The sequence below is a fragment of the Dunckerocampus dactyliophorus genome, chromosome 12, assembly GCF_027744805.1.
Source record: "Dunckerocampus dactyliophorus isolate RoL2022-P2 chromosome 12, RoL_Ddac_1.1, whole genome shotgun sequence".
Lineage (NCBI taxonomy): Eukaryota > Metazoa > Chordata > Actinopteri > Syngnathiformes > Syngnathidae > Dunckerocampus > Dunckerocampus dactyliophorus.
In genome coordinates this window covers 4,573,419-4,588,998 of record NC_072830.1, presented here as the reverse complement: position 1 = coordinate 4,588,998, position 15,580 = coordinate 4,573,419, and the positions used below count along the sequence as shown (strand labels likewise).

The 15,580-nt window shown below is 39.6% G+C and overlaps 1 protein-coding gene across 1 annotated transcript in view; it reads right to left on the bottom strand.

Moving 5' to 3' along the window:
• The window catches only part of gbe1b (glucan (1,4-alpha-), branching enzyme 1b), a 117,292-nt gene that overhangs the window by 45,940 nt on the left and 55,772 nt on the right, over nt 1-15,580 (bottom strand). Inside the window, exons 9-10 of the mRNA XM_054794897.1 lie at nt 13,975-14,102; nt 11,778-11,876 (exon numbers count right to left, since the gene is read on the bottom strand). Of these exons, the coding sequence (XP_054650872.1) occupies nt 11,778-11,876; nt 13,975-14,102 (227 nt within the window). The remainder of the gene's footprint in view (nt 1-11,777; nt 11,877-13,974; nt 14,103-15,580) is intronic.

The following is a 15,580-nucleotide window of genomic DNA, read 5'->3' as shown; positions in this document are numbered from 1 at the left end:
ATGCTAGTGTTACTAACATTTGACTTAATTGATGATGATGAGTCGTAGTTATGATGAACAATGTATTTCCTAAAATGTCTGAATTCCAAATTGTACGACTTTGGCGATATTTAACGTTCGCTACGAGAAGAGTTTATTTGCAAGCTGTAATAATAATAAATGTAATATCTTTGAAGCTTGCTGAACTAACTTGACTTGTGACGCACGTTGCGGTGCAACAATGTAATGCAGGCTTCGCTACACATCTTCAAATGCAGCCTGGAGCAGATGCTGTATGTTTGGTCATTTAGTGTTTCCTTCCGCGAATAGGCCAAGCTAGCATGATGTTGCTGTTAAAATGCTGAGTGTAATGTTGGCCCTCTGACTCACATAGCTGTGCTAGTGCTAGTATGCTAACGTTTGACTTAAAGGGATAGTTTGGCTTTTTAGACATGAAGTTGCATGACATCCCCATCAGTGCAGTACATCAACAGTGACATCTTGTTCACGTGTGTGTTCCACAGCGGAAGAAGATGCGAGCGTCTTGGTCACATATATACAAGAATGGACACTGACAGTGCACAGGGATACGGCGGGAGACAAATACTGAATAACACCGAGCAATTTGTGAGGTCGGATTTTTTTCGAGGAGGCAAATATACACTGCTCAAAAAAAAAAGGGGGGGAACACTCAATTCACACAGCAGCAAGTGGAATAGTCCACAGGTGGTTTTTCCACTTCAATTTTGAGCGTGACTCCAAACCCAGACCTCCATGGGTTAATAAATTTGATTTCCTTTGATAATTTTTGTGTGATTTTGTTGCCAGCACATTCAACTATGTAAAGACAAAAGTATTTAATAAGAATATTTCATTAATTCAGATCTAGGATGTGTTATTTTAGTGTTCCCTTTATTGTTCCGAGCAGTGTATTACTCTTGAATGTAATACAGGCTTCGCTACACATCTTTAAATGCAGCCTGCATACATGCAGCCTGCATACGCTGTAAGTTTGGTCATTTAGTTTTTCTCCAGCAAACAGGCTAAACTAGCATATTGCTAAAATGTGAGAGTAATGTTAGCACTTTAGCATCACGTAGCTATGCTAGCGTTGCTGACGTTTATGTCCTCCTGTCCCGTTCATTAATGTTACGTTGCTGTATGTGATATATGGCGTCTATTACGTTGGACTAGTGCAGACTTACAGCATATAAAGTACACAATAGTGCTTGTTGGAGACAAACACAGCTTGTTAGCATTACAGCTACACACACAAGTAAGGCTTACTGCAACCAGCATCAAGGCTAACACACTTCCAATATACTATTGTGGCACCTGTTAAAAATCGTATAACATGACCCATAATCTGGCTCAAAAGTAGATTTTCAACAGCAGAAAGAGATAAATATGGATTTGACATCAACCTTAAGAGGTTCTGTCGCAAAGAAAAAGGGGCAGCATGAGCGTCAAAATCGATGTAAAGATGTTTGTATTGTCTTCTTACAACCGCTACTCTCACGCTTTACATCCAAATCATTCCCGCTCACTGCAACCACACCGGTGCGGTGGGAGCAATTAATCTGCGAGCGGCGCCGTCCAAGCGCAGACAGGAGCGACCCGCCTGACGACCGCAGGCTCGACCACGTCGGGCCTCGACCGGCCGAGCCTCCTGGCGCCGCCGACACTCCACTTCATCAACGGTAATGAGCAGCGCAACAAATCTTACTTTACAAGCCCGCTGTCAGCAGCCAGCCAGCCTGAGTGCTCCGATTAATTAGGCAGAGCCAGAAATAAAATGTAAAAAAAAAAAGACAGAAATAAAGTGCAGCTTCACGGGTCATTACAGCGACCTTCAGTGGGGGCGACCATCAGCAGGTGCTGAGGAGGACTCGTTTGATGGCAATTGTGGGGTGAAATAACGCAAACCTCGCATGCATTAGAAAATAAACATCAAACAAGGGTCGGGAATTACTTGCTTGGTATTTTATTTCTCAGCAGGTCTTGTTTATTTGTTGCCTTTGAAATGATACTGCATTGATAAGGAACATCTGTGCATTTGTTTGGAGTGCCCAACAGAATTATCCTTCTGGTTTGGTGGATTTTTAGTAACAAAGAAGAAACAAGACTTATTTTTAACAACAGAGGGTAACAATCCTCAGAAGTAGGGGTGTATGTAACGGCTAATGTGTTTGTAAATACCAAAATGTAAGGCTAAAATCATCACACAGCAACTTAACACTCAAAAGGTAGCAAAGAAATATACAAGACAAGCACCAATACGAGTTTAAAATAACAAAACATTAACATTGACTAATTTTATCTTCTTCCTATAATGCATCATTCCCAGCAGAGCAGTTCATTGGCCAATGGCTGCCATGGCGGCCGGGCCACCAGAGGGAGGTCATGACCTCCCCCACTGGTCTGCCAGGCAGCCATGGGGACATGTTGGTTTGGAATATTTGAGCTATGTAATGTAATATGTCATAAAAGCTATTCAAAGTATATTTTAGAAGTTTGTTTGTAAAATCTAAGATGGTAAAAATATGAGAATATAAAAATAACCCAAATAACCAACCGAATAGACGACATTCTGGTTGGGATTATTGGAGTACAGTCATGAAATATGTCACGAAAGCTCTTTAAAAGTACATTTTACAAGCTTTTTGTGAAATCTATGCTAGTAAATATGTCAGAATACCAAAATAGCATACGTATGTGTTACACACTACCGTATATTGACTATATACTGTAACTATTTATTATGTACCCTACATATTCAGCAGGTGACATTTGGGTTTGGAATATTTGAGTTAGGTCATGAAATATGTCATGGAAGCTCTTTAAAAGTATACTTGAGCAGCTTTTTTGTAAATCTAAGATGTCAGAATAGAAAAATAGCTACGTATTCCAACCCAGCAGACGACATTTTGGTTTGCAATAGCTGATGGAAATCACATAATATAATAAGTCATGTTATACAGTATGTCACCAAAGCTGTCCAATCAGGTCCTCACGTTACAGCATTTGGTTCATGCTCAGTGTGAACGCTAAAACAACCACAAAAATTGTCCACCAAGTGTCTGGTCCGGACCAGAGTACTGAAGCATAGATGTGAACGCAGCCTCATAGGCAAATTGGTATTTTGCTCCATTTTTTAGGTACGATTGAGGGTGTTAATTCTGATTTGCAGCCAAATCTAAAGGACTCCTCCCTGGCACATCATATTTCTGCAATCCTGCAAACAAACAAAACGCCATCAAAGCAATTCTTCTTCCTTAGGTTTCTATAGCAACATCCTCTTTATCGCCCCCTAGTGCTCCTTTTTTATTTTACTTTCAACAATTTTAGAAAGTGAATCGACATCTTCCTGCATGAAACAACGGAGGCCCAGGAGGGTCATTATCCGCTATAAATCCAGGAAGGTGAAGCTGCAGAGGAGGTCAAAAGAAAGCACGGCGCCGCATAAACTCGAAGCAGCACATCCTCGCTGCTCGCAGCCTGAATTCTGATGAGTCCCGTCTAATTGAAAGCCCGTTCCACTGTGATGGACACAGCAAAGAGTGTGCAGCAGAAAGAGACAGAGCTGTGTCCACTGATATTTTCATTCAATTATAATAAATGGAGTGAAAGAAAAGAAGAAGAACAGGGACGATTGACTCGGAGGTTGGAACTCCCGTTTCTAATTCCCGCTGAAAGCGGCTGTAATTGTAAAAAGTACATCTCCATCCACTGTAGCTGCAGGGAAAGGCGCTTGTTCCAGTCGCCATTAGGAGCGACAGCATCTCACGCTCATAATCACATTGGATCGCCCCCCCCCCACCCCCACCCCTGCAAAAAAGAGCACGTCTTATCAGCTCCTGTTATGTGGATATCTTCATTTTCCACAGCCTGTTGGGCCTCACACAGCCGCTAAATGACTCACATCAAATGAGTCACGGCGAGGACGGAACTCAGCGTGCGGCCGCGCTCGCTGAAGCAGAGATTCACCCAACGTGATGTCTAGAAATACACTCGACTCTTGTTGGCTTTTTTTCTTCTCGTCCTACCTGTCTTGACTGCTATCTGTGCGTTCATCTGGGAAACATTCTTCCAGGGTTGGGTTCTATACCGTTTTCCCCAGAACAATTCAAGTTCAGTGGAACCTCAGGTTTCATTGTTCATCTGTTCCAATAAAGCAAAGCGCTTTTTTGCACCATAGGAAACACTCTAACTAATTCATCCATTCCAGACACCCAAAATATGAATAAATAGAATAGTTCTAGCTTACATGCAGATTAGTGGTGCACGATAATTATCAGGCCGATGTCATAGAATTTAGATGTCATACCGATAAATCCGCTCCAATGAGGCGAGATTGCCCGTACTGTGCGGGGGTGAACAAATCAAACGCTCCTTTTTTCTGCTGCCTGTGACGTTAATGGCCTGTCGTAACTTCAGCTGACCTCACTTGTAAACAAACATTCACTGTTTCAGAGACATTTCGCGTGCTCATTGTACCAAATGCTCCGTGATGAGGGGAAACAAACACACAAAAAACCTTATCAGCCACTTCACTTCATGTGCAAAAGGTTTGCCTGAGACCTCCGTGGCGTCACACCGGCTGCTCGGAGCGTGTGCCTGAATACAGTGCACCTTATTGGGCCACGGCAGCTCGCTCCTCCCCCTCTATACTCTGGTTCTCCTGACCTCGGTAGTGGCCCACCTGCTGGTTGGAGCATGTGTCCAAATATAGTTCACCTTGCTGGGCCTTACTCAATCCGTTCCATAATTAGATTGCACATACTGAAATGCTGAGGGTGTTTAGCGTTGTCCTTGCATAAAAATGTTTTAAGTTTCGTTTTTTAAGCCAGTGTGTCACGCTTTATGATCTTGTCTTTATTCACCATGGGCCTCATTCACGAAACGTTCTTACGCACAAATGTGTTCTTAAAGCCTTCTTACGAAGATTTTTGGCATTCACGAAACGTGTTCTTAACTCACAGTTCTTCTTCAGCTCTAAGAACAAATTCCACGAACGCTCAGGAGGACTCTTACGCACAAGCAAATCTTGCACTTTCAATGCGTAGTCGCCCTCATGATGGATTTTGCAACCTGATCCCAAAAAATGTAGTGCAAATAAAATATCCCAACAATTATTTATCATCAAAACAACTAAAATATACTCCATGGATAAATATATATTTAAATCCCAATTCATCCAAAAAAAAATGCTGGCTGGATGTGCGCTGCGCAGAGAGAGAATGTAAAGGACCATTAGATTTATTTGCTGAAATATATTTGATATATTTGATGTCCCGCTTCAGGCTTCAGGCTTCCCTCTCTGTTCTTGCAGGTGTGCAGGATCATCAGAATAACATCACAATGAAACGTGGTGTGTCTATTGCACACGTAGCACCCCCAGATAACGACATGCGCCCCCAGCCACGTCTTGAGCCAGAGCACGGGGCTGCTGTATTAATTAGGCAGCGTCTAATCAAATGTAACCACAGAAAAAATAAATTGTCACACACAAACTATGTATTCTGACTTTATTTTTCCATCATGATTGTGTAAATATTTTCTAGAGTTTCCGAAATGGTTTGGTTTCTGATTGATGGCCCGCCTCCCGTTTCCTCCAGATCCCTCCGGTGCAGTCTAATCTTTTTTTTTTTGTCTATTTTAAGTCAAAACAGTTCTTTTTAACCTCTGCGGTGGCGCGTTTCTCCGTGGAAATGGCATTTATGTTTCCTGCAATGGTGCTCCATGCCGACTCTTTTTGGATGGCCTGATGACCGGTGGGTACACGTGAAAATAAGGTGGTCTTGTGTTCGCTCACTCCTTGTAAAAGCACCTCTATTTCAGTAGAATTGAAGCTTTTCTTTCGTTTGTTGTCCAGCTGCTTCTCAGTCTTGCCCTTGCGCGTTGCCATCTCCGCCTCCAGCTGCCGGTTGCGCACGGCACATTTTTTACCTTATATAGGAAATAATAAGCGGTGACCTATGCAAATTAGGGCTCACATGCACGGGCATCGCAGTTGGCATTCATCAACCTAAGAACACCGGTGCGAACGATTATCCCTACTTAAGAACGTGTCATGAATGCGGCGCAGTTTCCAACCCACGCCTTCTTAAGTACACTTCTTAAGAAGACTTTTAAGAAGATGTTCGTGAATGAGGCCCCATGATTTTTGGTGTTGTTTTTGTTTTGTTATTGCACGGTGACCATTTCGAAAGGCGCGTGTAAATGAGAGGTATTCGTGTTTATTGCATTTTAAACTATTAAAAAGGTAAATCATATGTTTACAAAAATGATGCGTTTTAATTTCATGCATTGAGAGACGCATTGTTTTTCAAAGTCATGCGAACCCGGGGAACTCCGAGGTTAATCCCGCGAGTATTTCCTGTGCACGTAAGGAGAGGAAGCCAGTAAAAGAACGAGCCAGAAGGTCAAGCCGGCATGTGACTCTTTCTCTCTCGCCCCCCCTTCGCTGCGAGCGACCCGCTTGATGAACGATGAGTACACCACACCCTCCCCAAGAAGCACAACTGTAGCATGCAGTGTCAAGGTCACAAGCGGCTTATTTGTGACTTCTGTCAAGTTTGAACAGGGTGCAGAGGGGTAGAGGAGTGTTCAGAGGGGTCTGATTACTCCACATAAAGATAGCGGCAAAGTGGCTAAGTCCGCAACTCTGATCCCCCCTGCAACGTCTTCTTCTTCTCTGGCTATTTGTGATCAAAGCAAAGCAAAACGCATCACAATAAACCATGTGACAGGATTGGTCGCAGGAATACTAAGAGGACGAAGGTCTGAACTGCTAACTTCTAATGATCAATGGGAGCAAAATAAAAAAGCCATGTTGACTTGAGGGGAACATCTTCATCAAAAGGATCTGCTAATGGTTTTTTCCCTCCATGGTGGGCCATTAACCACTTGAGGGCTGAAGAGGCGAGCCAACGAGTGCTTCAACGCTTGTTGTGGACGTTGTTTTGGTCCAGAGAATTTGCCATCCGGCGTGAATGAGCGCTCTGTGATGGCAGAAATACACACTAATGTTACATTTCACTACTGGAAGGGAAAATATCATTTGTTGGTTTGTCCATCTGTTTGTGAGCTGGCAGATACTTCCTGCTTCATGGGGGATGATGACGTGATTCGCGGGCCAAACAGCACTCCGGTCATATTGACTCGCATTTTTGCAGAACATCCTTAAAAAACAGCACAGTCCTCTTGTCATATACAGGAGAAGATCTTTGACTCACGTTCTTGCAGTACGGGTCGTTCAAACAGCAGAGCCACCAGTCATAGCATTTTGCAGTAAAACCAGCAGAGCGCTCCTGCCTTCTATAGGATCTTTGTCCTGCAATTTGCAGTATAAGTCCTTAAAACCAGCTGCCATATACTTGGAGAGCATCTTTGATTAGCATTTTTGCAGTCCCTTCTTAAAACAGCAGAGGATCAATGTCTTGCCTTTTGCTGTATAGATCCTTAAAACCAGCGGAGTCCTCCTGTCGTATACTTGTAGAGGATCTTTGACTAGCATTTTTGTAGTAGGTCCTTAAAAAGAGCAGAGTGCATCTGTCTTGTACTAGTGGAGGATCTTTGACTAGCATTTTTGCAGTAGGTCGTTAAAAAAAGCAGAGCCCTCCTGTCTTATAGAGGAGGATCACTGTTTGCATTTTGCAGCGTAGGTCCTTGAAAACAGCAGAGCGCTACTGTCATATGCCATAGAGGATCTTTGACTTGAATTTGCCGTAGGTCCTTCAAAACAGCAGAGCTCACTTATCAGAGAGGATCTTCGACAAGCCATCGTTCCTCAAAAAATACATTCTGTATCTGCACCTTTATCCAGATCCTCACCACACATGTAACGACTTCTTCCTTGAAACATGCATTACCCTTCTAGAATTATTATTCATTTAACCAATATTTTTTTTTTCCACATTTTTTGGATTCCGACCTGATCCAATTTTTTTTTTAGTCTTGCCAATCCGATCGTTTTTTGTTTTTTTTTTTTTTAAATAATAATAATAAGCTTTTGTTACAAACATGTATTTGTGGACTTGAATATGCTTATGAAAATAGCTCTTCAAAGCATTAAAAATTAATGCAACCAAAGTATTGCTGAATGTACTTTATTGTTACACAGAATGACCAACAATATTGTTTGGCTTTTGGAAGAAACCTCTGAGTCAGGGCCCGTCTCCAATAAAAGATCCAATAAAAGTCCATCCAATAAAAGATCAAATTGGAGAAAATAGAAAAAATGCTTTTAGGGTAAGACTAACCATTTCACATGGTTATAGATCAGTTTGTGGTGTGATTTAGAGTATATTACTTTTTTTTTTTTTAACCAAACTCTGTAAGTGCCCTATGAAATCCATTTTATTTTCTTCCCAAATTCCGTTTTTTCCGTTTTCTTTATTTTTTTAGAATTCAGATTTTTTACCTTTTCCACTTACTTTACCAGAGTGTATGCTATTTGGGATAGTGAATAAATCCTTACATTTATTGATGCACTACAGTCATTGAGAAATGGATGTAGCTTAGCTAACTTTTTAATGGGATGTCAGCCTCAGCACATATTGCTACAAAATCTTCAGCAAACTGTAATGCCCGTGCTTGAGATAAAGGACGATGTAGTCACAGATGTCATTCCAAACACGTTATTAATGCAAGATATGTTTACACAATTAGACAAATGTGACAAAGAGCGCTCTTATTTTGAAGGCCGGAATGTGTTGAGAATGGCAAGTGACGGTTGATAGGCGCTGGGTGCAAGAATGAATGTGCCTCTCGTCTTTTTTCACTCAGAACCTGCACGTCGTCAGTGGGCGTTAAAATGGTCCTTACTTTAAAGCGGTAAAACACAACACAGTAAAATTCTAATCATCCAGCCTGAGTCAGGCACACATACACACACACAGACACACACACACACAGCTGCACTAGCTAAACTAAGCGAAACCCCGCTAGCTTCCATTCACGCTCCGTAACAGAGGAGTTTCCAAGGTTTTTCGCCACCATTTCAACATGTTTAGTAGTGTTTGTGCGGCCCCTATTATAAGCAACCAGCGGGTAGAGCAGCACTTCCCATGCGAGCTCCCGACACCATGACACAGCAGTGCGGGCACAGTGAGAGGGAACTGCCGCTGTAACTACGGAGCCGAATATCCAACATCCAACGTGAAACTAACTTCACCACGGTACACCGCGGACATGTCTGCATGGTGGTGTTGCTTTTTCTTCTTCTTGCGGGTGGCGCGAGTCGAGTGGCAACCAGCTTTGAGGTGCATTACAGCACCTACCGTGTTGGAGTGTGGCTCAGGGGTGCGAATGTGATGCAGCAGCCGAATCGGCCCGATCTCGTGGCGGAAGCCGATATTATCCAGTCTTCACAAATACAGCGGATTGGCAGCCGATGCCGATCCTGAAGATAGGATCATAACATCCCTAATATACAGTATCTATTTCTTTTGGAATACATAGTGGTGTGTGTGTGTGTGTGTGTGTGTGTGTTTGGTGGACATATATATATACACACACACACACACACACAGTATATATACACACATACACCACACACAGGAAGTGGCATCAATTAGCCATTGAAGAGAAAGGTCACCATGAATGAGCGGGTCAATTGCTTTTATTTTCATGATAACAATTCTGTGTCTCTTCGCCCCATTTATGAATACGTCTTTGTTGGAGGGGATAAATAATGACCTTCGCGTTCAGTCAGGAGGCGAGGTTAAGGATGGGAAAAAAACAGAAGAAATGAGCGCTGGCTTAATAAGAAAAAGAACAAAAGGTTTTGTTCATTTGGATGAAAGCGCTTTCCCAGCTCCACTTCCATCCACTCGTATCACAAGAACGCAGGAAAATAGGGACATGTTGGACGTAGCATCTTTGGAATAGCATAGTGCACGTGTTTAATTAAAAGAAAGTAGGAAAACTCAGTGGTGCTTTTTCAGTTACTGAGGTTAAGAAGGTAAAAATTGCTCCTGTAGCAACATTTACAGCTCGTTATGTGGGCGGAAGTCAAGATTGGAGAACTTTTATTCATACGTTCACTGTGCTAGCAGGGGTGTCCAAACGTTTTCCACCAAGAAGCTGCACACTGAAAAGGTGGAGGGGCACTTTGATATTTTTATGTACCGTTTCATTTTGTAAAAAAGCTAAAACAAGCTTTGTATATATTTCAAGACAAAGCTTTGTTATATTATTAGTTATTAGTATCAATATTTCAGCTTCTTCTCTTTACATTTTCCCATTTTTGCTGGGGTTTTTTTTTGTTGAATTTTATTTCTTCACTGTGTCACGGGCCAAAAAAAAAAAAAAAAAGGCCTTCAGGCCGCACCTTGGACACCCCTGATATACAGTAATCCCTCCCCACTTTGTGCTCCGAATTCCTCACCTTCCCTCTCACAGTTTTTCAAAAATACATAAAACAAATCATGCTGTTTTGTGGTTGAACACGGCCTATTACTAGTCCGAAAATGTGCATATTTAAGCACATTTGACCTATTTTGGGCCTAAATGCCTGATATTTGCAGGCATAAAAATGGTTAAATGAAATAAAATACAAGTATAAGGAATTCTAGAACATGCATTCAAAAACATTGTGATGATATGTACAGTAGTATTCTAAAGTGGTCACTGGGTGTCAGTAATGTTACACTGATGAGACAACAGCCACTGCAAGAAGTACCTGTACTGGACAGAACAGACAACGGACTCTGCAGTTACTAACGTGTGGGTCTATATTATGTCTTCATTTCTCTTATTTTGTCTACTAAATTGGATAACAGGAGTGTAAAGGTCACTATAAGGGTGTTATTTCATTGCCCTAATAAAGTAAAAACACGTATTCAGAAGGTCGTAAACAGGTTTTCTGTTCTCTAATATGTCTTATTTTCTCTTATGTCTACTATATAAAGTAATAGGAGTGTAAAGCTCACTATAGGGGTGCTAGTTCCTATATAGAGGGTTCTAATAATGTTAAAAAGCGTATTGAGAAGGTCGTAAACAGGCTTTCTGTGCTGTAATATGTCTTATTTTCTCTTATTATGTCTGCTATATTGGGTAAAAGAAGTGTCAAGCTGACTATAGGGGTGCTATTGCATGTCTAGAGGGTTCTAATAATGTTAAAAAGTGTATCTAGAAGGTCGTAAACAGGTTTTCTATGCTCAAGTATGAAAATATTCCATTTATAAATAAGAAATCCTAGTTCACAGAAATTAGCTTATCATGCTCGGGTCTGGAAGCAAATAACCGAGGGTTATACAGGTAAACCAGGTTTTACTGTACTGCTAATTTCTTCCTTACCGGCGTTCTTTTGCTTTGTATCACCATTGCTCACCCTGTTCCTTTTATGAGGCACATCTTTTTTTCGAGAAAGACTAAAAAAATGTGTTCCCCTTTGATTTCTTGCATATTCTTGTCATTGTGTGTTAACCAAACCTCACGTGAGCACTTGAATTGCACCTAATTAGCGACAAAGAGCAAAAGAAGCATGGCGGCTGCTGCTCAAATTCCATGACTGACAGTAAAAAACACAAATGCTTCAGACTAGATCATACTAGGTTAAAAACCGAATGACAGTAAATATCTTAGCAGTTGTATTGTTCACATATAAATACAGCTATGCTATGTGTACTACACGACTGGACACAAAAACCTTCACTTTTCGTTTTCATCCTTGCATCTGTGAGCGGCAGGCCTGAGAAGAACGATGAACAGATGGGGAAAAAAAAAAAACCACCCAAAAACAAACGTTGCGAAACAAGCGAGCAATTACAGGAGGAAGTGCATCAGCGTACCTGAATCCATTTGTCAGGAATGGCCATAGCGAGGCGGTAATCAAAGCCAAGCCCTCCCTCCTTCACTCCCCTGCAGAGGGCGGGCATCCCGGACACGTCCTGCAGAAAACAGTGGTTAACTTCTTTTGACACTTGCAGTTAAGACAGCCAGAAATGTTTTGTCATACAGTGGATCCCCACTTTTCGCAGGGGTTACGTTCCGGCCAACCACCAGCAAACGGCCAAAATCACCCCCTCCCCCTCCAAATCGTCCTGCTAGCTTGACGTTGACTTGCTCCTCCCATTTCGGGTCAACATTTACAATAAAAGCAATTGTGGTAATGATTAGATTAAATTCACCTCCAGAACCCTCCCCTCTCTCTTCAGTTGCCATTGTTCACTCGTCACACAATCCAGGTTTAATTGATAAATATTCCTACATGTACGGGTACTCATAACGAATGAATGATAATGTAATAACCATGATCCATGAACGCATGGAATCGAAGTCACATTCTCGCCCACAGGTGTGAAACTCAAGGCCCGGGGGCCAGATGTGTCCCACCACATCATTTTATGCGGCCCGCCACAGCCTTGGAATTATGCGTGTCAATCATGCACTTCACCTTTTCCCTTCTAAATGCATTTCTTCTTTCATTTTGACAGAAAAATTGTACAGCATGCAAGTTCGTCTAAACCAAGCTTGTCCAAAGTGCGGTCCGCTGTTTTTTTGTTGTTTCTTTTAACTGCCCTGTGGCACATTCTAAAAATATCAATTAACAAAAATAATTTTTAAAAAAGAAAAAAAAAGGTAAAATCAGCAGTAACTTTACAATAATAAAGTCTAAATATTAAGAGAAAAAAGTTGCAATCTAACAAGAAAAAGTTGTATTTTTACGAGAACAGTGGCATAATATTACAAAGAAAATATTTTAGTAGCATAATTTTTTTTAATGTAATGTACTATTATGAGAAACAAAACAACAACAAATAAAGTTGTAATTTTTGGAAAATTAGGTTGCTATAAAGTTGTAAATTCTTAGGGAAATAAAGTCAAAATTCTATGGGAATAAAGTCAGAATTACAAAATGTACAAGAAGAAAGTTAACAAAAAAAGTCTAGAAAATAAAAAAACGCCAGCGCAAAAATAAAAAATATTAAGAAAAAAAAGTCATATTCAAATGAAAAAAAAAATTATGATAATAAAATGGTAAGCTCTCAATATTAAGAGTTTGTGCTGAACTTTTTTCTTTTCATATTTTGCCTTTTTCTCATAAAATTACCGCTACTTTTTCCATTTCTGCTGCTTTTTTTTTTTTTTTTTTAAAAAGGTCCAACTATTTCAACTTTCTACTTTTTAATTTTCTTCTCGGAATTATGACTTGATTCCTGTAATATTTTTTACTTTATTCTAGTAACATTATAACTTTTTACGCAGCCAACTTTATTTGCTTGTCATAATATTACATCTTTAAAAAAATAACGTATTTTTTCTTTAATATTTCATCTTTATGCTACTCAAATGATGTTATTTTTCCTGATAATATTACAACGTTCTTCTCGTACAATTATAACTTTCTTTTTTTTCTTAATATTTTGAATTTTTTTAGTTTTTCCATTTTTGCTGCTGTTTTTCTGTTTCTTTTTTTAAGTTTTCTTGTTAAATGATATTTTTAGAATGTGCCACCCGCCAATAAAAAAAGAGCAGAGGGGGCCACACTTTGCACACCCTCGCCTTAGCGGTTCGGCTGAGTTTAACTCATTCAATACCAAAGACATATTTAGATGTTTTTATGAACCCGAACGCCCAATCACAAAGACGTATTTATACGTCTTTTCCGCGGGGTTTTTGCGGCAAAAAGAGGTGATGACGCAACTACACACTAAAATATGTCACTTTTAGAGCAGTTTTAAGCCATAAAAACGACCACACGGTGGCAGAAGTGCGTCTGATAAGAGCTCGACATGGCTCTTTTGCATGTAAAAACACTTGACACCAAGGAGGAAGTGGAAGAGCATGGCGCTACTGAAGGGGTTGTCTGATTTGAAAAAAGGCTGTGATTGAATGAGTTACCAAGCGTGACATGTGATTGCCTTGTACATGAGTTCTTAATGACACCAATGAATACTTAAGGAAGCAATGAAGCCTAATGAAGAAGTGACTTTCGCTAATAGGAGCCGCAGGCAACGTCACTGGATGACAAAGGATGACTTTTACCTCTGCGATGGTGATGCAGTCAGGATAGAGAGTGTGCAGGATGTGATTGGCCAACATCAGGTACACCAGAGAGTCTTCATCCACGTGGAGGCCAAAGTACTCGCCGTAGTCCCCGGAGAAGCCGGTTCCTTCCGAGGAAATAACCACACACTCAATTTGGACTTAATAGTAGCATGTGTCCCGAGAGAGCATGTTTATCAGCACCAAACGTGAGAACATTCTACTTTTTCAGAGAAGAGACGCTCACATTTAATGTTGCATTAGTTTTCCTTATAATATTATAACAAAGTTTATTCTCCTAAAATCGCTTTTCGCTTCATATTTCGACTTTACTCTTAAAAAATGACAACTGCTTTGTTTCTCCATTTCTGCTGCTGTATTTTAAAAAGTCATTGTAACTATTTCAACTTTCTTTTTGTAAACTTTCTTCTTGTAATACTTTATACGTAATACTACAGTATATAATACTTTAATATTCCAAGTTCACGCATAGTTTTTCCCCATAATACGACCAGTTTCTTCTTGTAAAATTACACTTTTTTCCAGTTAGAATACAACCTTAACTCCTAATATTTGGACGTTATTCTTGTAACATTCTAACTTTTTCCTCAACCTATTTTTGCAGAAATTACAACTTTGTTTTGTTTGCTTTTCATCGTATTACAGCTTTTGAAAAATTAGTATTTATCTTTAATACTAAAATGACATATTTTTTCTCAAATATTATGAGTTTATTCTCACAAAATTACACCTTTTCGTCTCGAATATGATTTTTTTCTCTTAATATTTTGACTTTATTCTCATGAAACAGCAACTGGGGTGTTTTCCCCATTTGTGCTGTTTTTTAAAAAATATATATATATTTTTCAGCTATTTCATCTTTATAATATTATGTTATTTTGACTTCGTTGCCTTAATATTATAACTTTTATCCCCAACCTAATATTCCAAAAATTACAAACTAATTTTGTTTAATTTGTTTCTCTCTCTCTTTTTTTTTTTAAAAAGGTATTTTTTCTTTAAATTTCAACCCTACGCAACTAAAATGACATTACTTTCTCCCATAATATTACAAATTTATTCCCATAAAATCATGACTTTTTTCTTGTTAAAATCAAAATTTTTCTCTTAATATTTTTACTTTATTCTTGCAAAATTACCATTGTTTTTTTTCCCCCATTTCGGCAGTTTTTAAAAAAAAAAAAAAAATATTTTGTGCTATTTAAATGTTCTGCAAATTTTCATTTGGTAGTATTATGACTTTGTTCCCATATTTTCCAGTCCAATTCACTTTATTGGACTTTACATAGCACATTTTAGAAACACCGTTTCCGTTTCTGTGCTGCACAAACTAGTAAAACTATGAATTCTAACAAGTAAAAGTACAAATTAATTCAGCAAAAACAAATAAGTCAAAAAAAGACAAAAACATTTAAAACATTAACCCATTTAAAACAAGAAGAAAAACAATGAAGGCAATGAATAAAAGAAATAGGTAAAAAATAAAAATAAAAACTAGGATAAATGAAACCAATCAAAAGTCAAAAGAAAACAATAAAAGACACTGAGGACCACACAACTCATAATTTGACTTTATTCTCATAAC